At 38.2% G+C, this 25299-nt stretch overlaps 1 protein-coding gene across 1 annotated transcript in view; it reads right to left on the reverse strand.

The window, feature by feature from the left end:
* LOC126092652 (dynein axonemal heavy chain 1-like) overlaps positions 1–25299 on the reverse strand; it is an 894951-nt gene that overhangs the window by 556847 nt on the left and 312805 nt on the right. Inside the window, exons 26-27 of the mRNA XM_049908374.1 lie at positions 13607–13943; positions 2639–2801 (exon numbers count right to left, since the gene is read on the reverse strand). Of these exons, the coding sequence (XP_049764331.1) occupies positions 2639–2801; positions 13607–13943 (500 nt within the window). The remainder of the gene's footprint in view (positions 1–2638; positions 2802–13606; positions 13944–25299) is intronic.

The raw sequence follows: 25299 nt of genomic DNA on the forward strand, positions 1-25299 counted from the left end.
TTCTCTTTACTAGTGAAACCAGGTTATCTAGAGACAGTTCACATTATTTCCAACACTATCAACTTTTCTGTTCTTTATCTTTTAATATCTCAGTTCTGGGAAATTCTAAATATTCTTCTGTTGAACATCACTGACAAGTAACTTTTCATTAGTCATTCTGAGTCAGTGAACAATCCTGATGTAACGAGTATATATACATAAAAAAATTCCTGATCACACATGAACTGAGTCAAACTCCATTTGCAAGTGAACTGCTCAAAGAACATGATTTATTACAGGGATATCAAGATGATCAACAGCATACAGGAACATAGCAGACAGGCTCACATTTCTATTTTGCTCTTGACATGTATCAGAAAATAAATTTCAGTCTTTATCATCTGCATTTGTTTCTAGAAAATAAAAGAAATTTCTGCAGAAACATGTTTGACTGTCCTTCAATTCCATATCTAGCAACTGGCTTCTCTTGAAGTTGTATTGCATAAAGTTAGACCATACACAGCAAGTCTTTGTCAATAAAACAATGCTTTAGCATTTGTGTTTGGGCAGTAGCAGACAGCCTCCAGATCAAATTCAGTTTCGTGGGTTCTTTCTGATGCAGCTTTCATCTTGATGCTGTCTTTCATAGACCATGTGAAACACTTCTGATTTATGTGAGTGTCTTGCTCTGATTGGTGAATTTCTTTCTCTGTGGTATTCATATGAGAGAACTTGTAGCATCTATCTTTCATAACATATTTAGGTACACTGAAGGAAAGGTCAAGTTCTATATTATATATGCTTTTATTGTAAGATTCCTTTTCAGAGGTGATATTTTTGCAAGTATTAGATTAGATTAGATTAGTTTTTCGTTCCATAGATCTGTACTGAGGACATCCTCGTGGATGTGGACCATGTCACTTTCTTTTTAAGTATCCGAATGTCATACAGTAGATACATTTTTCAAAGATTTAATTCTTGTGGCAAGTAAAATTCCTCTGAATTCTTCCTACCATAATGTGAAGAGAGGTTGGGAAAGTTTTTATATGGTATCTAATTTTTTTCTTTGGTAAAAGCTGATTTAGCCACTGCTAGTTTGTGCAGTTATTTTTTATGTCTATAAATGATGCTGTGGTCATTCTGTTTGAACAAAACCTGGTGAATGAATGACGTCATCAAATCAAAAATTGCAAGAAAGGAGAATGGACAATCATGAACCTTTCAAGCATCTTTGATTAAAAAGTTTATTTCTGAATTTTCTTCTGGTTGAGCCTGTTACTTTGCTTCTCCACCTTTTCTGAAAGTGAACTGACTTACAGCTGCTAGCTGTCTGTATCACCTAATTCCAAAATTCTTCATGAACTTTCAGTCTGACACCCTCAGTGAAATTAAATCTGCATTTTCTGAAATATTTTGAGCAAATTATTTATTTATTTATTTTTTGCTTTTTTGTTTAACTGACCATGCAGAGATATATTTGCCTTTGGAACAAAAATATGATTTCCTCAATTGATGTTTGCTTTTTCAGTCTCTTTTTTTCCATTTTTTCAAGCTGTGCTACTCCTCTAGAAATTATGTTGACATCACAGCAATAACGACTTGCATAACATATTACTAACAATATATTTATGTATTCCATGTATGTAATGCTGTAGACACTGTTTATTGCAAGTACTGGTACATTGGGATACAGGTTGCTCCATATTTTTGATGCATATCTCAAAATACAGTGACAAAACAACATATCTGCAGACAAGCTATTATGCCATTTAAAACTATGGTATTGCAAAGAGAGCAAAAATGATTTGAAAGGCAATATGTTATTGTGACATTAAAATTTGTCGAGATGCTACACACTGGCTTCAGAGTGGTTAAAGACGAGAGTTACAGTGTCTTTTAATTGAAAAGATTGGTTTTCCAAGACTGTGGTAACACATATTCGCAAAATGGCCAATTTTGTAATAAAATCAAACAATGTGAACTCCTGGTCAGAATACCAACAACATTAGCAAAAGGACTCACTGTAAAGATGACCCACTGAGATGCAGATAGGTGCAATGAAAATACAGTTACAGATTAATAGCTTTGGTCAAAGTCTTCCTCAACAAATAAAACACACACACACATTCACACAAACAAGTAAACCTCACACAACATGACTGTAACCACTGGCAGCTATGACCAGCTATCTGGTTGGAGCTGCCAGTGGTAATAGTCATGTGTGCATGAGGTGTACTTGCTTGTGTGAATGTGTGTTTTCTTTTCTGAAGAAGGCTTTGGCCGAAGCCATTAATGTGTAACTGTCTTTTTGTTAGGCCCGTCTGCAACTCAATGGGTCATCTTCACAGTAAATAGCAACCTATCCTTTTCCTAATATCATTAATTTTGTAGATACATTTTCATGACTTTAAACATACAATTAATCATGTTTTCCAATGCTATAGAGAAGGAAACTTTCATGGCTGTGGAATGAACTGAGGACTACATTAAGAAAGAAATAAGCAAGTCAAAAGACATTGCGTAAACTATACTGATACACATAGCACAAATTATTACATAGAGCAACTAGGTAACTGTGTTTGAAATGTAATGCTTTCTGTTTGTCACAGGACATTTATATGCCCTAACTTATTTAAATGACAATACACAGAATACATACTTGTAATCATAAACAAGTCCTTCATGAGGGAAAGCTGGTACGTGGCCATGATGCCTAATATGCCTTCGCAGCCAATCAGAAAATTTTGTCCGGGATGCACCGTCACATGTTGCTCCCACACTCCAAACAATTGAGAACAGAATCCACGGCACAAGGAGAACAGCTAAGAATAATATTACTAGTCAGTCTTAGTACCACGATGTATATTGCAATGTTTATTCTAATAGTTACCAAAACATTTTAATACTAAAGATTAATATTAAGGCACTCAATCCCATAATGGGTGACCAAAAAGTTTCCATTCAAATGCCGTACAGTCCGGATTGATCTGCCAATCCTGCAAAATCACTGTAGGCATACACTGTCTCCTACTGTGTCAGGAAGCCCATAACTGCTGCACATCCTCATCCAAAAAGAATCGTCAACCTTTCAAGGCCTTTTTCAAGGCACCAAAGGTGTAATAATCGCATGAGCAGTGTTCAGGGCTAGGGTGTGAGTACTCAAGTGTCTCCCACTTGAGTTGGTGTAACTTCAGCATTACAACATTTGTGATGTGGGGATTGGCGTCATCATGAAGCAGCAGCACCCCTTGTCGCAGTTATCCCAAATGTTTCACCTTAATTGCAAGATGTAACTTCTCCAGTGATGTGCAGTACTGTTCCCCAGTGATGGACACATCAGGTTCCTTCAAAACAATACACAATGGGCCCTGGGACTCAAAGAACAAGATGAGCATCACCTTTCCAGCAGGAAACGGACGGGACGATGGTTGATGCCACTACATTGTTGATGCTTTCAATTCCAGTTTCCAGTGGTTTGGTGAGGCTGGCCTTCCAGATTGACTGGCATCTTGCATTAGTTGTGAGCAGCACTCAACTTGGTGAATAATTCCACAATGGTGGTTTTTGGCAGACTTGTGCCCCAAAACATATTCTTCATTCTCCGATACATGTCTACTGGTGTTTACCCACAAGCAGCCAAGAAAGAATAACAGAACACTGGTTCTGTTTAGATGAATCTGGCAATAATGTTGCAATAGTTAAAATTTCCACATTTATTGCAAGCATGTCAGAAAGACACAAATACCACTCTACTCCCTTGTCTACGTACCGGTGCTTATATATCCAGATCGGAGTTGCACTACATGGCACCAGGGCTGCACCAATGCTTCCAAACGGAAACTTTTTGATTGACCTTTATAGCTTTCTATAAATCCACACAATCATGAGCAGTATTCTACGCACAAGCTCAAAATGATAATTTACTTGTTTATGAGATTATCAGTTACATATGCATCCCCCCCCCCCCCCCCCCCCCAACCCAAACCATGGACCTTACCATTGGTGGGGAGGCTTGCAAGCCTCAGAGATACAGATAACCATGTCGTAGGTGCAACCACAATGGAGGGGTATCTGCTGAGAGGCCAGAAAAACATGTGGTTCCTGAAGAGGGGCAGCAACCTTTACAGTTGTTGCAGGGGCAATAGTCTGGATGATTGACTGATCTGGCCTTGTAACACAAACCAAAATGACCTTGCTGTGCTGGTACTACGAACGGCTGGAAGCAAGGGAAATCTACAATCGTAATTTTTTTCTGAGGGCACGCAGCTCTACTGTATGGTTAAATGAAGATGACATCCTCCTGGGTAAAATATTCCGGAGGTAAAATAGTCCCCCATTTGGATCTCCACATGAGGACCACTCAGGAGGATGTCGTTATCAGGAGAAACAAAACTAGTGTTTTACAGATCAGAGTGTGGAACGTCAGATACCTTAATCAGGCTGGTAGGTTAGAAAATTTAAAAAGGGAAATTGATAGGTTAAAGTTAGATGTAGTGGGAATTAGTGAAGTTCTGTGGCAAGAAGAACAGGATCTCTGATCACGTGAATACATTATTATATATAATCAAAAAGGAGTAATGCAGGAATAGGTTTAATAAAAAAATTAAAAAATAGGAGCACAGATAAGCTACTATGGACAGCTTAGTGAACACATTATTGTAGCCAAATAGATGCAAAGCCCACACCTGCTACAGTTGTACAAGTTTACATGCCAACTAGTTCCCCAGACGATGAAGTGATTGAAGAAATGTATGATGAGATAAAAGAAATTATTCAAATAGTTCAGGGAGATGAAAATTTAATAGTCATGGGGGACTAGAATTTGATAGTAGGAAAAGGACTAGAAGGGGAAGTAGTAGGTGGATATGAACTGGGAGAAAGGAATGAAAGAGAAAGCCGCCTGGTAGAATTTTGCACAGATCATAATTTAATGATAGCTAAGACTGGGTTTAAGAATCATGAAAGAAGGGTGTATACATGGAAGAGACCTGGAGACACCGGAAGATTTGAGATCGATTATATAATGGTAAGACAGAGGTTTCGGAACCAGGTTTTAAATTGTAAGACATTTTCAGGGGCAAACGTGGACTTGACCACAATTTATTGGTTATGAACTGTACATTAAAACTGAAGAAACTGCAAAAAGGTAGGGACCTGGATAAACTGAAGGAACCCGAAGTTGTAGAGTGTTTCAGAGGGAACATAATGGAATGATTGACAGGAACAGGGGAAAGGAATGCAGTACAAGAAAAATGGGAGGCTTTGAGAGATGAAACAGTGAAGGCAGCAGAGGATCTATCAGGTAAAAGGTTGAGAGGTAGAAGAAAACTGTGGGTAACACAAGAAATATTGAATTTAACTGATGAAAGAAGAAAATATAAAAACACAGTAAATGAAGCAGGCAAGAGGAAGTACAAATGCTTTAAAAAAGAGATCAACAAGAAGTTCAAAATGAATTAGAGAGAGCACTGAAAGGCCTGAGTTAAAACAAGGCCCCGGGAGTAGCCAACATTCTGATGGAACTACTGATAACCTTGTGAGACCCAACTATGACAAAACTTTTTCATCTGGTGAGCAAGATGTATTAGACAGATGAAATACCCTCAGACTTCAAGAACAATATATTAATTCCAATTCCAAAGAAAGCAGGTGGTGACACATGTGAAAATTACCGAACTATCAGTTTTACAGAAGAATGGCGAAACTGGTAGAAGCCAACCTCGGGGAAGATCTGTTTGGATTCCAGAGAAATACAGGAAGATGTAAGGCGATACAGACCCTACAACTTCTCATAGAAGGTAGGTTAAGGAAAGGCAAACCTAGGTATATAGCATTTGTAGACATAGAGAAAGCTTTTGACAATGTTGACTTTCAAATTCTAAATGTGCAAGGGGTAAAATGCAGGAAGTGAAAGTTTATTTACAATTTGTACAGAAACCAGATGGCAGTTATAAAGAGTCGAGGGGAACAAAAGGGAAGCACTGGCTGAGAAGGGAGTGTGACAGGGTTGTAGACTATCTCGATGTTATTCAATCTGTAAACTGAGCAAGCAGTAAAGGAAACAAAATAAAAATTTGGAGTAGGAATTACAGTCCGGGGGGATGAAATAAAAGAGAGTAGGTTTGCTAATGACACTGTAATTCTGTCAGGGACAGCAAAGGATTTGGAAGAGCGGCACAACAGAACGGACAATGTCTTGAAAGGAGGATACAAGATGAACATCAACAAAAGCAAAATGAGGATAATGGAATGTAGTCAAACTAAATCAGGTGATGCTGAGGGAATCAGACTAAGAAATGAGACACTTAAAGTAGTAGATGAGTTTTATTATTTGGGCAGCAAAATAACTGATGATGGTAGAAGTAGAGACAATACAAAATGTAGACTGGCATTGGCAAGAACAGCATTTCTGAAGAAGAAACATTTGTTAACATCGAGTATAGATTTAAGTGTCAGGAAGTCCTTTGTGAAAGTATTTGTATGGAGTGTAACCATGTATGGAAGTGAGACGTGGACAATAATCAGTTTAGACAGGAACAGAATAGAAGCTTTCGAAATGTGATGCTACAGAAGAATGCTGAAGATTAGATGAGTATATCACACAACTAATGAGGAGGTACTAAATAAAATAGAGGAGAAGAGAACTTTGTGGCACAACCTGACTAGAAAAAGGGATTGGTTGGCAGGACACTTCTGAGGCATCAAGGAATCACCAGTTTTGTACTGGAGGGGGCATGGGGGGATAAAAATCCTAAAGGGAGACGAAAAGATGAACACAGTAAGGAGATTCAGAAAGATGTAGGTTGCAGCAGTGACCTGGAGATGAAGAGGCTTGCGAAGATATAGTGGTAGCATCGAACCAGTCTTTGGATTGAAGACAACAACACATGCATCATACACAATTAATCATGTGAGATGGTATTTTTGGTGTTTTCGCAAGCATATACACTGGAATGCCCCTCAATGGAGGCCTATTCTCTTCATATGTGAACTATGGAATGTTGGATGGGGAACCGTGACAAGAACTTGGCTGAGAACTGCGATGAGTGCGGGGAGGTAAATGTCGAGCAGGCAGCAAATTTCGTAGTGCAGTCACTTTTTATGAACATCTACCTTGTTCAAACTGCAGTTTGCCTGAATCCTTTTGTACTCGGAATAGAACTGACTTTAAAATTGGACAAATACTCAGCAGTAGCATTCATTTCTACGGGAGCTGCTGAAAGTCCAGATCAGGGTCAGTGTCATACCAATGGGTTTTTTGCAGCAATGTTGTCAATGCTCACCATGAGGTGTGGTGGGAACGATGTGGGATGTGTTAGCCACTGGTCCTACACAACCAACGAGAAAATGGCAGGCAGACGATATGTTTGGAAGTAACAGACATTGCAACATCCTCACATCTATACAGAAGCAAAATCCACAGTGTGTTCAGAAGACAAAAAAAATGTTGCATTCTCCAGGTCCCATTGTAGCCATAACCTCAGAAATTGAAACATATTCAGAAGAAACTGCCATATATTTGTGATACCAAAGATATAAGTTTCACAGTTGTTCATTTACAATGATGAATAAAAGTGGTGATACCACAGATGACAGGCTCAGTAAACAGAAAGGCAGTGAAGATAAAAATTAAACACTTTTTTGTGTTTGTTTTATTTCCCCTTGTATTATCAAAATGTAGACAAACAATAAGCATCATATTGTTAGAACAGGCATTTTGTTAACTTTTCAGGTAGATGTCTTACATCAATAAAAGTTTATAATTTTGATTAGTCAGAAGATTATTAAAAAGAAAATTTTTCACAAGGAGCGTCTTAAAAAAAGAGGAGTTGTCTTATATTCAGGTTCATCTTGTACTCGGGCAAATATGGTATTTGTATGAGTTGACCAGTTACAACTGTGACCCACTGATATTATAATCATCAGATACTCCTATTATTTCACGAAGTGCAAAATGCAATGTTTCTGACCATTTCAAGCAATCTGTCAGTCTTTGCACCACTTTGAAATCTTATCAAGCTCTGATGGAATATTTGCACAGCTTCTTTCAGACAGTGCCTCATTATAGACAGCTACACCATCTGTGAAAAGTCTGAGGATACCATTAATAATGCTGGAAGGTCATTAATATACAACATGAAAATCAAGAGTCCCAGTAAATTTATCTGGGGTACACTTGAAGCTACTTTTCTGTCAATGACTCTCCACACAAGACAACTTGCTGCATCCTTCATGTCAAAGAATCCTCAATCCAGTCACAAATTTCACTTGTACTTTTGATAATGAACTTTGGTGTGCTACTGATTCAAATGCTGCTTGGAAATCAAGTAATACTGCATCTACCTGACTGCCATGATCCACTGCTTTCAATATGTTATGCAAAAGTGAGATTGGGTTTCATATGATCTACGCTTTTGGAATCTATGCTGATTCAGGTCCTTCTGTACAAGATCCCTCATTACATTTTTGCTCAGAATATGCTTTAAGATTCTACAACAAACAGATGTCAGGGTTACTGGATCACTTCTGTGGGTCTTACCTGTGCTTTCTTCCAACTACTGGGTACTGTTTTTAGCTCAAGGGATCTACAATAGATTATAGTTAAGAGAAGTGTTAACTCAGTGCAAATGCAGTACTGGATCTGATAAGAGATTCTATTACGCCCTGGAGCTTTGTTCAATTTTATCAGCTGTTTCTCTATGTCAATGACACTAGTATCTATTTCATCCACCTTTTCAGTGGTATGAGAACTAGAACTAATATTCGTGCATTTTCCTTAGTAAAGGAACATTTTGAAATGGAATTAAGCATTTATACTTTTTAAACTTCTTAGTAGACTGCATCCTCAAAACTTCATATTAGCTCTCCAGCTAAAATTGTAGGAGAGCTTCTGTGAATTTTGGAAGGTAGGAGATGAAGTACTGGTGGAGAAAAAGCTGTGTACAGGAGTTGTGAATCGTGTTTGCATAGATCAGTTGGTAGAGTACTTGCCCAGAAAAGGCATATGTCCCGAGTTCGAGTCTTGGTCCACCACACAGTTTTCATCTGACGGTAAATTTCACATGAGTGCACACTCCACTGCAGAGTGAAAATTTCATTATGGCTTTTGCTTTGCTACCCTCAATTTTAGTTCCGGCCTCATCTGTAGGTGACTGGACATTAATTTTGATGCCACTAACAGCCTTCCATAGAACAACAATTCCTTTGGGTTTTGCAACAGATTTTGACAATATTCTGCTAATTAGACAGTGAAAGCTTTATGTATTGCTCTCTTACTGGCAAATATGTTTCATTCAGCACCTCTATATCTATAGCCTTATGAAAACAAACAATGGAAACTCAAAGGTTGGAATATAAAAAATGTTGGAAAAGAAAGATTGCTACTTACTATAAAGATGACACATTTATAAGTTGCAGAAAGACACAATTAAAAAACAGTTACACGCATGCTTTCTGGCACAGCCTTTGTCACGAAAAGAAAGAGAAAGACACATTATTCATTAACACAAGCAAGCTCACCTCACACACGACCACCAACTCCCACATTTTACACCTATTGTGCAGTAGCCTCTGTTTCTTTAGAAGTTTCTTCACAGTGTCTGCATTTCATGGAGGGTACCTTCAATCACGAACTATTCTATTGGGTACCATCCACCAAACCTTGGAAAAAGGAGGCAGTGTATGTGTTTAGGCAGTTGGACTGATTCTTTAGGTAGATGCTGAGCATCTCAAGCCTTTCCATATAGGACTATTACTTTAAAGATATGTAAAGACTAAATTCTTCGTGCCCCTGTATGTCACTATGACTGATAAGTGATGAAATTATGTTTTGTTATCAAAATTGAATTAAGCTACAATAGCACTATAACTTGTTGTTGTTGTTGTCTTCAGTCCTGAGACTGGTTTGATGCAGCTCTCCATGCTACTCTATCCTGTGCAAGCTTCTTCATCTCCCAGTACTTACTGCAACCTACATCCTTCTGAATCTGCTTAGTGTATTCATCTCTTGGTCTCCCTCTACGATTTTTACCCTCCACGCTGCCCTCCAATGCTAAATTTGTGATCCCTTGATGCCTCAGAACATGTCCTACCAACCGATCTCTTCTTCTGGTCAAGTTGTGCCACAAACTCTTCTTCTCTCCAATTCTATTCAATACCTCCTCATTTGTTATGTGATCTACCCATCTAATCTTCAGCATTCTTCTGTAGCACCACATTTCGAAAGCTTCTATTCTCTTCTTCTCCAAACTATTTATCGTCCACGTTTCACTTCCATACATGGCTACACTCCATACAAATAATTTCAGAACGACTTCCTGACACTTAAATCTATACTCGATGTAAACAAATTTCTCTTCTTCAGAAACGCTTTCCTTGCCATTGCCAGTCTACATTTTATATCGTCTCTACTTCGAGCATTGTCAGTTATTTTGCTCCCCAAATAGAAAAACTCCTTTACTACTTTAAGTGTCTCATTTCCTAATCTAATTCACTCAGCATCACCCGACTTAATTCAACTACATTCCATTATCCTCATTTTGCTTTTGCAGATGTTCATCTTATATCCTCCTTTCAAGACACTGTCCAATCTGTTCAACTGCTCTTCCAAGTCCTTTGCTGTCTCTGACAGAATTACACTGTCATCGGCGAACCTCAATGTTTTTATTTCTTCTCCATGGACTTTAATGCCTACTCCGAATTTTTCTTTTGTTTCCTTTACTGCTTGCTCAATATACAGATTGAATAACATCGGCGACAGGCTACAACCCTGTCTCACTCCCTTCCCAACCGCTGCTTCCCTTTCATGCCCCTCGACTCTTATAACTGCCATCTGGTTTCCGTACAAATTGTAAATAGCCTTTTGCTCCCTGTATTTTACACCTGCCACCTTTAGAATTTAAAAGAGAGTATTCCAGTCAACATTGTCCAAAGCTTTCTCTAAGTCCACAAATGCTAGAAATGTATGTTTGCCTTTCCTTAATCTATTTTCTAAGATAAGTCGTATGGTCAGTATTGCCTCACGTGTTCCTATATTTCTGCGGAATCCAAACTGATCTTCGCCGAGGTCGGCTTCTACCAGTTTTTCCATTCGTCTGTATAGAATTCGCGTTAGTATTTTGCAGCTGTGACTTATTAAACTGATAGTTCGGTAATTTTCACATCTGTCAACACCTGCTTTCTTTGGGATTGGGATTATTATATTCTTCTTGAAGTCTGACGGTATTTCGCCAGTCTCATACATCTTGCTCACCAGATGGTAGAGTTTTGTCAGGACTGGCTCTCCCAAGGTCGTCAGTAGTTCTAATGGAATGTTGTCTACTCCCGGGGCCTTGTTTTGACTCAGGTCTTTCAGTGCTCTGTCAAACTCTTCACGCAGTATCGTATCTCCCATTTCATCTTCATCTACGTCATCTTCCATTTCCATAATATTGTCCTCAAGTACATCGCCCTCATATAGACCCTCTATATATTCCATCCACGTTTCTGCTTTCCCTTCTTTGCTTAGAACTGGGTTTCCATCCGAGCTCTTGATATTCATACAAGTGGCTCTCTTTTCTCCAACGGTCTCTTTAATTTTCTTGTAGGCAGTATCTATCTTACCCCTAGTGAGATAAGCCTCTACATCCTTACATTTGTCCTCTAGCCATCCCTGATTAGCCATTTTGCACTTCCTGTCGAACTCATTTTTGAGACGTTTGTATTCCCTTTTGCCTGCTTCATTTACTGTGTTTTTATATTTTCTCCTTTCATCAATTAAATTCAACATTTCTTCTGTTACCCAAGGATTTCTACTAGCCCTCGTCTTTTTTCCTACTTGATCCTCTGCTGCCTTCACTACTTCATCCCTCAGAGCTACCCATTCTTCTTTAGTCAGTTTATCCAGGTCCCATCTCCTTGAATTCCCACCTTTTTGCAGTTTCTTCTGTTTTAATCTACAGTTCATAACCAATAGATTGTGATCAGAGTCCACATCTGCCCCTGGAAATGTCTTGCAATTTAAAAGCTGGTTCCTAAATCTCTGTCTTACCATTATATAATCTATCTGATACCTTCTACTATCTCCAGGATTCTTCCATGTATACAACCTTCTTTTATGATTCTTGAACCAAGTGTTAGCTATGATTAAGGTTATGCTCTGTGCAAAATTCTACCAGACGGCTTCCTCTTTCATTTCTCTCCCCCAATCCATATTCACCTACTATGTTTCCTTCTCTCCCTTTTCCTACTCTCGAATTCCAGTCACACATGATTATTAAATTTTCGTCTCCCTTCATTACCTGAATAATTTCTTTTATCTCATCATACATTTCATCAATTTCTTCATCATCTGCAGAGCGAGTTGGCATATAAACTTGTACTACTGTGGTAGGCATGGGCTTCTTGTCTATCTTGGCCACAATAATGTGTTGACTATGCTGTTGGTAGTAGCTTACCCACACTCCTATTTTTTTATTCATTATTAAACCTACTCCTGCATTACCCCTATTTGATTTTGTATATATAACCCTGTATTCACCTAACCAAAAGTCTTGTTCCTCCTGCCACCGAACTTCACTAATTCCCACTACATCTAACTTTAACCTATCCATTTCCCTTTTTAAATTTCTAACCTACCTGCCCGATTAAGGGTTCTGACATTCCACGCTCCGATCTCTAGAATGCCAGTTTTCTTTCTCCTGATAAAGACATCCTCTTGAGTAGTCCCCGCCCAGAGATCCGAATGGGGGACTATTTTACCTCCGGAATATTTTACCCAAGAGGACGCCATCATCATTTAACCATACAGTAAAGCTGCATGCCCTCGGGAAAAATTACGGCTGTAGTTTCCCCTTGCTTTCAGCCATTTGCAGTACTAGCACAGCAAGGCCGTTTTCATTGGTGTTGCAAGGCCAGATCAGTCAATCATCCCGACTGTTGCCCCTGCAACTACTCAAAAGGCTCCTGCACCTCTTCAGGAACCACATGTTTGTCTGGCCTCTCAAAAGATACCCCTCCGTTGTGGTTGCACCTACAGTACGGCCATCTGTATCGCTGAGGCACGCAAGCCTTCCCACCAACGGCAAGGTCCATGGTTCATGGGGGTAGGCACTATAACTTTATTACTGCAATACATAACAGGCAAGTAATATTGCAGTAAGAAAGCACAAAAAGTTATCATCTATGGTTTAGTACTCAAAGGACTTTTTAAATAAGCAGTAGAAATACCATCATATAACATCTCATGCTGCTGTTTAATTCATCTTTATTGAGTGTACAGTTTTGTTCAAAGGCCATTATCATGCACAGACTTTTGTTAACAGCAAAAATTGCGCTACACATTACAAAAAGAAAATGAGGCAATGTCAAAAACACAACATTTATAAATAATGTTTAATATTGTAGAGGGAGATGCCTGGAATGCCCATTAACATTTCTTTTATATATATTCGTGCTGCTAACAAAAGTCTATTATTGATAATGATCTTTGATTGAAACTGGTTGCTCAATAAAGAATAAGTTGAACAGTAGCTTAAGGTGTTACATAAAGTCATTTCTACAATTTATAAAAGTTGTGGGACAAAATCAACATCAAAACAATATTTTTGATAAGCACATAATAAGTAACATGCTAATAAGAACTACTTACGCATCAAATCCAGAAAAGGTTGTGCGGGTGGTGGCTTTCCCTCAGGGTTAGCAAGAGGCCGCAGTCTATGATTGACCATCCTGATGTATGAAAACACAAGGGCATTGTCTTGTGTTGCAACTATTTCAGTCAATCCAGACCGAAGGAAAGTGAGAGCAGGAAAGAGATAATTGTCAGTCAGTTCTCGCAGTTGTTCTCTATACTGAACAGCCAGTTGTGGCAATCCTCTTCGCAGCCAACAGTCAATAAGAGGTTGTAATCCAAGAACACCTGAATCCAGGTACACCATACCACAACGTGATACAGTTGCTGGTGATGCCACAGCCAAGTCTGCCACCTACAAAGGGACACAGTTACATAATTGGAATGCTGTTTTGTGATATGCTAAAGTGTAAAACATACTGTTGTTCAAGATGTCAACAAGACCTCACTTAATAGTAAAAAAAAAAATGGAATAACATCTGGAGTACATCCTTCATTTAAGGCACAATACATCAACAAATAACTATGTCATCCCCATTAAATACTACTGTAAATGACTGGATATGTTCTTAGAGTGTACACTCCTAGCAGACTATGGGGTGTCCTGTTGTGGCTCAGTTACAATTTGCCTAAAATGCAGCATATGGACAACGGTGCATCACAGTTTGCATACTACAAAATAAACAAAAGGCAACCCATCTACTAGAATACTTCATAGTACAACTGAAATTCGTGCATCATAAATATCCCAGTTAGTATATGTCTCATTAAAGTAGCGTCCTATAATTTAAACTTGTTGGATAGATGGATCAATTAATATTTCTGTGTAATCAATATTACATCTTTAGCACAATTAATATTCTCTAAAATCAACTTTAAATTCATATGCAATGTAAATTTATGCACACTTGTGCAGTGCGTATGATCTGCCACTGTAATTTTAACTGAACTGACAATGTTCCTAATGATTTGCTATCAGACTTTTGACGAGCAGACTTAAACAGCTATGATCACATAAAAAATTAAACTGTAGCCTAACTGTGCATGACGTGTCATATCATTTAATGGATTAAAGATGGTAAGGTTCTTCTGGAATAAATGATGATATCCTTTAATGTAATTTATTCAGTTTCCATCAGTATGAACATGCGTAAACATATCAGACAAATTCACTTTGATGAAACTCACAAATCTAAAAATCATTCACTGTGAAAAACCCATAGACGATTCAATGTTCTTATTCCAATTAAATACTCCTGTCAGTGCACTATTAAACACTTCCTTTTGTGGATTCCTGTCTCTCAACTCTTTCAACAGAGTTAACTCGACCAGCTATGTCCAACTTCTGGTTTTACACACTTGCTATTCACTAGCACAGTCATACTGGTGCAACATGACAATGCTTTGTACACCAGGGAGCTGAGAGACTACAGAAAGTTCTAGAAGGTAAGACTTACCAGAAACCACCTACTGCTACGTCACTCACTGGTAAGGATATCAATCACAGTGTCCTTACAACTGACACTCATACACATACTGTATGTTGAAGGCACATAACACATGGAATTTAATATGGAAATTAATGTGAAAGGAATAGACAGATGGGCTGAAATAAAGCTTATTGATATAGGAAACATTACAGGAGAAACTAAAGTATAACAAGAAATGTGTATCACAATGATCAAAAACTTTAACACCATTGCAATATTCTACAATTTAGGAAGGAGACCTTATTCCAAACAAAATTTCAGATTTTTCTTCACATGTCACCCTTCACCTAGTTGAAAGTGTTGGCAGAGATGTATTGGGATGGCCTCATTTCTGTGTATAGAATCCAAGTTAAAATATGCCACATCAAGAACAGCTGCCACGAACCTCATACACAGCAGATCTTCTCTCCTGTTTATGGCACTGTTGACAGCGTGATGTCTTATTGAACGCCCTGGATTCCTATATCCCTTTGCACCCTCTTCCTATACAATTTTTCACGGTTTCACAGTTTGTAACGTTAGTTTCTACAAGCTGTAGCAAGTAACATTTTCAACCTCTCCATATAATAGAAACTCTATGCAAGGGATGGCTAACATAGATTTGGACATGTCCGAGAATGCTCTGGCTCATACTCACCTAGGTTGGTGGAAAAGGCTTTGAGCTCAGTTACACAGTGACCAGCAAAACTGTCTTGTTCACCTACTGCACAAGTTCATCTGATGCAGCACTCTTCCTGGTGAAATACCTCTTTACTTTACGATAAATAATAGGCTAAGGAAGAGATTGGTTAGCCCCACTAGTCTATTTTTGTTATGGTGTTGTGTCCTCAAACTAAATTAGTATTCATAAGTTTCACATCTCACTAAAAGTAACTTGTGCTCAACATCAGAATCCATGGAACCTTCATGGGATCAACTAATTCAGAACTCACAGAGCCCTTGTAAAATTAAACACACAGGCAAAAGTTAAGTACCCAGTTTAACAAACACCTGTTAAAATATTCCTTTCACATACAACTTTACTCATAAAATGCCACGATACTGAAACCCTAACTCAGTATCAAATTAACATAGAATTCTTCACTCTTGTCATATTTTACACATGCATTTGCAACCAGTGAACATCTACACAGCAAACTAGTGAGCATAGTCCAACATATGATCACAGTATCAAAAACAGATGTATGGGCAGGGCATAGGCTGTTTTCATCACTGCCTAATCACATGTAAGCCTGGGAGTAATGTCACCATAAAAGTCAAAAAAAATTGTTGAAAATGATGAAAGTCACTTCCTAAATGATGTGACATACTTCACTCATCAAAAACAAATTGTAACACAGCTTACTAAGTACACCACTCTGATCCAAGCAAACAGCGGTGACATGATCTGCTCTTGGTCAACCCCTTCACCATCTCCTCTGAACAAGGGGTGCAGTCCCTATTAAGTGAACTTCCTGCTGTTTGTGATATCATACACATCAGATTCCTTACGTAACATAATCTGAACAATCATACCAGTGAAATGTGTGAGTAATTCTTACTCCACCTCAAAAATTTTATTATGACTACTTATCTTCCAAATATGACAATTCTTGAGTCCAGCTCTCCTGACCCAAAGGGTTTCCGTTTCGATTCAACTGGTCTTTTTTCTCTTTAAACGTTATGTTAATCTCCTAGCAGATTCCAAGAGCTACACTAGCATCTCCATATGGAATGTCCTTTGCCCGTCAGCAAACTATGCTACCCTGTCTGCCAATACCTTTGCTTGCCAGATTGATCCTCTTCATGACTCCTGCAGCAATGGAAAATGTACCTTCCATGTTTGTCTCTGAACTTTGCTCCTTCACTACCTTTAAAACTGAATAGGACCCAACTCATTGATCTGGCTTTAATGCAAACTGTGGAAATGAACTTGAAATTTTTAGCTGTATATCATCAAACATAGGAAACAACAATTCTTTTTAAATAATCTTAAGTCTTTAAGAAAATTATTTTCTGGATGAGTGTGGGCAGCTTCTCTGTCCATCAATCTCTGCATTGGAATACGATGAGGTATGCAAGTCAATTAAATATACTGACACACACAATGTCATTTATGGGTAGTTTATTCCCACAAACATATAATCCTGATGTCAGATGCTAAACGCTAACACATCTGCCTCCTCCATATAAATGAGGTATCTTCTCGTATATACAGCTTTCTTGCAATAAAACTGATGAGGGATCACACTCACTCAAATGACAACCCAATATTTGAGGAAAATATAATAAACTTTTATTCTGTCTGTACCACACAAGCATGGTGCCTAAACAAAAACACAATATTTATCTGTTCCAACCAAGTGGAATGTACATACAGTATTGAATTGTCTGTCTTACAGTTTATTATGGCTGACAGTTTCAGATAGCAACACCTAAACTTGTAAAAAATGTTATATACATGTAATATCTACAAAAACGTATTATCTACATACTACACATCTCTATTGTACTGCGTATTAACAGTCGCGTGTGTGCACTAGATGCAAACCCCATATCACCTCATATTTCAAGCTCATAATATAACAGTGAGCAACAACCATCGTATAGAGGGAAACATTCCACATGGGAAAAATATATATAAAAATACAAAGAAGCTGTAACTTACCAAACGAGAAACCGCTGGGAGATAGACACAATAAAAAACACAAACACAAATTTCAAGCTTCCGCAACCCAAGGTTGCTTCCTCAAGAAAGAGGGAAGGAGAGGGAAAGACAAAAGGATGTGGATTTTAAGGGAGAGTGTAAGGAGTCATTCCAATCCCGGGAGCGGAAAGACTTTCCTTAGGGGGAAAAAAGACAGGTATACACTCGCGCACACTCGCGCGTGCGCGCACGCGCACGCGCACGCGCACGCGCACGCGCACGCGCACGCGCACGCGCACACACACACACACACACACACACACACACACACACACACAGATATATATATATATATATATATATACAGACGCAGGCAGACATATGCATTCACAATCACTTGTAAGCATAAGGTGATTTGTAATATTCCTGGTACTAAGTAGCTGCTACCAGAAATATACTGTGGTTAGGGGTTTGAGTCCATAACTCAAGAAGGGCGTGTTTTGACAAAGGGTTGCTGTATAGTAGACAGTATTATACTGTGAATAACGAGGCTAATGCATGTGAATGTGATATGATATATGGAATAATATCACTAGTATTATTCATATGCATTGGTGTGTAATAACTTTATTTATGTATTGATATGTAGGAAGGTGTCACATGTGGTAATATTTGTTGGCATAGTTGCATGAATATGACTACATTGTTTACAATACATTCATATTTTTTCACGGCACCTTATAAGCAATAGGAGATTTTTTTTTCCTTTTAATAGGAAACACTTAGTGCACAATATGAAATGTGGTAGGGGGTTCGATTCCACAACCCAGGTATTGCATGATATGGTACGCATTGGTCATAAAATGTGCTGTGCTGTTTCTATCAATGGTGCTTATGGTTATACAGCCCTATGAAATGATCTATTAATGTTAATTTTATATAATACTTTTACCTATGATTTTATGCACGTAATATCAATGTACAAATAGGACTTTGGCAATTAATGTGGTCTTCGCACCAAAGACAATAATTATGTCATATGATGCTTAGTTTGGTGCTGTGTTGTTTATTCATTGTGTAACTGGAGGTTCCTTATTAAAGGTTATATCAATAATGTAAAATAAAATATGTAACATGTTATGTCTTTCACCTACCTTTTACTTCTCCAGACAGTGTGTGAATAACATATAACAAGAAAAGGATTTTTAGATTTTAGCTTTGACTTGCTGTATGGAATGCAGCAATTTTTGGTACTGTATTTTTATCTCAAGAGATGGGCAGAAATACTGTACCTCACAATTAAAATACAGGGTCATATATGGGAAGGCATGCCAATTGTCACCTCCAGTCTTTGTATGTTTCACCTGAATACCATGTATTTAAAAAAAACACAATTGTTAACATCTTTTGTAACATAAAACTGGTAATTTTCTATGTTATACAATTGTTATCAATGTATGACAGTGGGTATGGCAGTATCATAGCAAGCTAATAGGTAGCCGTATGCTCACACGTATGAGGGCAAAACCTACCAAGGTGTCCTGTTGACCACTACCAACTGTATTTTTCAATTTGATTGTGTCATACAGGTGTAACAATAGACACATAGGCTGTCTTATCAATGAGAGTATTTGTTGCTCACAGTCTTGACTTGCTTGTACAAAGCTATTCATGCCTTTTGGCACCATTTTTTATAACTAGTTATGATTAAGAACAAGGTGTGTCTATAATCATATAATTACCTGTAATATGGATATGTATATTGTATGTAAATATTTCTGTATGACATGTACTTCTTTATTTTTAGGTGTGTGGTTTGCGAATGAGCGAGTCAGCATGAAACTAGTAACACTGCAGGAACTGAGATGGACAAAATAAAAACTTCTCAAACTTTCCTCAATACCATACAGCTGCGGACCCTACCATTCCAAAGCAGCAAGGCTCAAATCAGTAATCAAACATTTGCTGTTGGCATTCGTAACTGGGAAACCCAAGGTGTTTCATCCATCCCCCAAACCAAAGTACTGTTCTTCCACAGAAACTGAGCCAGTAAGACCTATTTCACCCATTAGATTATGTGCTGTCCCCCATGACAAGGGGTGGCAAATACAAAAGGGTAGGGTTCTATTACACTGAAGAGCCAAAGAAAATGGTAACTCCTGCCTAATATTGTGTAGGGCAACTGCGAGCATGCAGAAATGCCACAAAACAACGTGGTATGGACTTGACTGATGTTCTGAAGTAGTGCTGGAGAGAACTGACACCATGAACCCTGCAGGACTGTCCATAAATCAATAAGAGTACGAGGGCATGGCGATCTCTTCTGAATAGCACGTTGAAAGGCATCCCAGATATGCTCAATAATCTTCATGTCTGGGGAGTTTGGTGGCCAGCAGAAGTGATTAAACTCAGAAGTGTGTTCTTGGAGCCACTCTGTAGCTGTTCTGGACACATAGAGTGTCTCACTGTCCTGCTGGAATTGCCCAAGCCCATCGGAATCCACAATGGACATGAATGGATGCAGGCGATCAAACAGGATGCTTACATATGGGTCACATGTCATAATCATATCTAAACATATCAGGGATCCCATATCACTCCTACTGAACACGCCCCACACCATTACAGAGCCTCCACCAGCTTGAACAGTCCCCTGCTGACATGCAGGGTCTATGGATTCATGAGGTTGTCTCCTTACACATCCACTCAGTACAATTTGAAACAAGACTCGTCCAACCAGGCAACATGTTTCCAGTCATGAACAGACAAAGGTCAGTGTTCAGTGTTGATGGGCCTAGGCGAGGGGTAAAGCTTTGTGTTGTGCAGTCATCAAGGGTACATGAACGGGTCTTCGGCTCCGAAAGCCCACATTGATGATGTTTCATTGAATGGTTCACATGCTGACACTTGTTGATGGCCCAGCACTGAAATCTGCAGCAATTTGTGGGAGGGTTGCACTTCCGTCAGGTTGAAAGATTCTTTTCAGTTGTCATTGGTCCTATTCTTGCAGGATATTTTTCCGGCCGCATTGATGTCAGAGATTCGATGTTTTACAGGATTCCTGATATTCATTGTACACTTGGGAAATGATTGTACGGGAAAGTCCCCACTTCATCGCTACCTCAGAGAGCTGTGTCCTGTCGCTTGTGCGCCGACTATAACACCACATGCAAATTCACTTAAATCTTGATAACCTACCATTGTAGCAGCAGTAACCGATCCAACAACTGCACCAGACACTTGTTGTCTTATATAGGCACTGCAGACCACATCTCTGTATACTACCTATTTACATATCTCTCTATTTCAATATGCATGACTATACCAGTTTCTTTGGACTTCAGTGTAGTTGTTGGCAGTATAAGCATGCAGTGAATAATCGCTGGATGGGATGGGAAAGAACTTATTTTGCAGTCAGTAGGTATCCTTGGGGACCTCTGTGTCCTGTCGCTTGTGCGCCGACTATAACACCACATGCAAATTCACTTAAATCTTGATAACCTACCATTGTAGCAGCAGTAACCGATCCAACAACTGCACCAGACACTTGTTGTCTTATATAGGCACTGCAGACCACATCTCTGTATACTACCTATTTACATATCTCTCTATTTCAATATGCATGACTATACCAGTTTCTTTGGACTTCAGTGTAGTTGTTGGCAGTATAAGCATGCAGTGAATAATCGCTGGATGGGATGGGAAAGAACTTATTTTGCAGTCAGTAGGTATCCTTGGGGACCTCTTTCAACATGCTGAAGAAGCTGTTCTAGCAGCCATTAATGGAATACGGTGACGCCAACTGTGAGCTGTGGAGCATGTCAGAGCAAACAATGCCAGTCATCTGGGTTCTGAGATCATATCTGGATACTAGTTGAGAAGACCAACCTTGGTCACAGAGTTTCATCAAACCTCACACTCTATTCCATTGGCCCAGATCTGATCATTGCACCTTGATTCTGAGTCAAGAGGAAAGCTTGAACATCAAAGGTTTTGTGAAAAGATAGATTGCAAGTTTCTCGACTTGTGCCATAGCATTGAGAACTGTTGAGTTCCCCTAAAAGGGTCAGCTGTGCACTACACATTTGAGCCTGCTATCCAGGCATGTGAGGTGCACCCAAGGATTTTATTTATTTATTTACTTATTTTGGATTAGGGCACTCTCTATCCAGATCAGACAATAATCGCTGTAGGAGACCTCGAAATATCAAGATCCAAAGAAATGCCGACCATAGGCAAGAGTATTAAAATCCTAGAGGTTCACAACAAAGTGCAAAAGTTTGAAAAACACCTAAAAAGCAGTGGAGCTTACATAATACCAGGTACAGAATGCTGGTTAAAACTTAAAACTGATAGCAGTGAGATTTGTGGAGAAAATGTAAGCAAATACCAAAAGGATATGCATACAATTACAATTAAGATGGCGGCTAGTGTTAAAGTAAATCGTGTATCCCCGCAAAAAAAGTAAAATTCGATGGAAAAAAGAAATCGTGCATGAGTTGTAAGGACGAGATATCAAAGCTAAATGAACGTATAAAAAGTCTACAATTCATAATCGGTACTCTAAAACAGGATATAAAAGAACTTCAATTGGGAAAATACGGGAAGCAGGAAGACACGGCCTCCACAGGAAAATGGGAATCAGTGACCGAAGAAAACTCTATCCAGGAAGATAAATCTCAAAGAAGCAGTGTAACTTTAATACAAAAAAACAGTGTGCAAAAATCGAGTGTAGTAAATCATGGAATACAGCCATCTGAAGAAAAACTGTTGCAAGGAACTGAAAGTGAACAAAAACGTGTGCAAACAAACTACTCTAGTATGGTAGCGGAAAAGCATGTAAACAGATCAAACTTTCCTCGAAATCGTGAACTTCCAAACATACCGGTAGTGAAAAGTAAACTGTCAAATTCTCAAAGAAAATTATTGACTGATTCTAATATCGTGTGCAAAAACAGATTCAGTGTGCTATCAGAAAAAACGAACAGACAAAGTGAAGCAAATATACAAACGAAAGTTTCGGAACTGAAAACAACAAACAAAAACAGTCAACGTAAAAAACAACATGCTGGCATTATTTATTTATTTTCTGATAGTCATGGAAAAGGACTGGTACAGATCATGAACGAAAAACCAATAAATGAAAGTGTTATTGGACTTGTGAAGCCAGGTGCTCCACTGCGAGAAGTTACTCAGCATAGTGACACACAAAGTAACCATGGAAGTTGTAACTCTTGCATTATTTTAGCTGGCGCAAACGATGTCTACAAGAATGAGGCAAAATTCGCTTTGCAATCTTTAAGGGAAACATTGGCAAAAGTTATGGACATGAAAGTTTTCGTAATAAGCATCCCTATGAGACATGACCTCATCAAAACATCACGTGTGAATGCAGAAATCGAAGCAACTAACCGAAAGTTCGAGAAAATATGTAAGCTCTTCAGCAATGTGACATATATTAATGCAGACAGTAAAAAAGAGAAGATTTCACTACCCATGGATTGCATAGAAACATGAAACGGAAAGTAGCACGTGCGATGCAATCATGGAACAATTAAACCGAAATCAGCCAGGCTTAGTGCAGCCTCCAATTGTAGCAGCAGCAGCAATGGAATCACCAATTTCAAATGAAGAGCATATTACTCCAATGACTTCAGGAAGTGTTGAAGCGGCAAGAAGAGGATCCCCATCTAGCCTAGTTGCAGTTCCTCAAATTACAACTCCAAAAATTACAGCAGAAACGCCATCACACTACAAGTCAACTCACCCAATACGAAACAGGAAAGAACCACAATGTTTTTTATGGCAAGTGATTCCAGAGAAATGTTGACATCTTCTAAAACATCGCTCTGGAAAGAAAACTTCAATTGTAAAAGTGTTAAAAATGATATGTCATGTGCAGCTGTCGAACATAAGGTAGGCCAAAACAACCTAGTAAATAAGTCATCGTCAAAATTTATGCTCCTGCACCAAAATGTACAATCCTTATCAAATAAAGTTAATGAGATAGAAATATTGTTATCAGATGAACTAAAAGAAGTGACTGTTATATGTGTTAGTGAGCACTGGTCATCCGAAAATATGTTACATCACACAAGGATAGAGGGCTTTACCCTTTCGTCTTTTTTTTTGTAGGAAAACCTCCATGCATGGAGGAACATGCATATATGTTAGAGAGGTCGTCAAACACGAAAATTTAAAGTTCACTAACCAGCTAGGGGAACAGCAAAACTTCGAAATTTCTGCTACACAACTGACAAATTTAAATATAATTGTTATTTGCATATATAGAAGCCCATATGGAAACGTAACTACTTTCATTGAAAATCTTGAGAAGGCACTTAACAGTATAAAAATAGTTAGTAAAACAACCATCATATGTGGTGACTTTAATATAGATTTCAACAAGAACTCAAAAGACAGATTAAACCTTGAGGCCTTATTAAAAGCCTACAATATACATACAACTATCAAATCCCCCACCAGAGTCACCAAATCGTCAAGCAGTGCTATAGATCAGATACTAATAAATACAGATAAATATTTATACAAATCTGGTAACATGAATACAGGTTTCAGTGATCATTATGCACAGTTTATTGAATTCCCAGTAGAGACTGCAGGAAATACTGAACAACAAATGACAAGAAAAGGTAGAAATTTTAGCAAGCACAACCTAGAACACTTCAGGCACTTACTGAAAAAAGAAACATGGAATGATATAGACAACTATGAGGACACATGTAAAAAGTTTGACATGTTCATGGAAATATTCTCCCATTATTTCAATATTTCTTTTCCAGTTAAAAACCAAACATTAAAAAATAAAAAAAAATTGTTACATGGCTGACAAAAGGCATTAAAATATCATGTGCTGAAAAGAGGAGACTTTATGAAATCTCAAAAACACTAAATGTTACAGAAGAATTTCTGGTGCATTTCAAGAATTATAAGAGAGTGCTTCACAAAGTCATAAAAGAAGCTAAAAAAACAACAAATAATCACCATATAAAAATGGCCAGGAACAAAATTAAAGCCATGTGGAAGATAGTCAGAGAACAAGTAGGAAATGAGCCCTCCCAAAATGTAAATCTCCAGGTAATCCAAGATGGCAAAAAAATTACAAATCCAGAAGAATTAGCCAATGCTTTTAATACATACTTTGCAAATATTAGTGAAAAATTACTATCTGACATAAAATCTTCAAATAAAAATCCTGCTACAACACCATCAAATCAAAATAGAAACTGCAACTCCCTATTTCTTACTCCAACCAACCCTAAGGAAATTATACTATCAATTAGAGCGTTAAAAACAAAATTTTCAACAGGTGTGGATGAGATTCCAGATTATGTCATTAAAAATGTGGGGGACCTCATTGCAATACCATTAGCCCACATTTTCAACAGTTCATTAACAAATGGAATCTTTCCTTGCTGCTTAAAGACAGTGAAACTAAAACCACTGTTCAAAAAAGGGTAAGAAAGAAGACATAGCCAATTATAGACCTATTGCCTTGCTGTCTACATTTTCGAAAATACTAGAAAAAATTTTTCATAAGAGGTTGCTAGATTTTCTAGAAAAGTGCAAAATAT

The sequence above is a fragment of the Schistocerca cancellata genome, chromosome 7 (genome assembly GCF_023864275.1).
Source record: "Schistocerca cancellata isolate TAMUIC-IGC-003103 chromosome 7, iqSchCanc2.1, whole genome shotgun sequence".
NCBI classification, from domain to species: domain Eukaryota; kingdom Metazoa; phylum Arthropoda; class Insecta; order Orthoptera; family Acrididae; genus Schistocerca; species Schistocerca cancellata.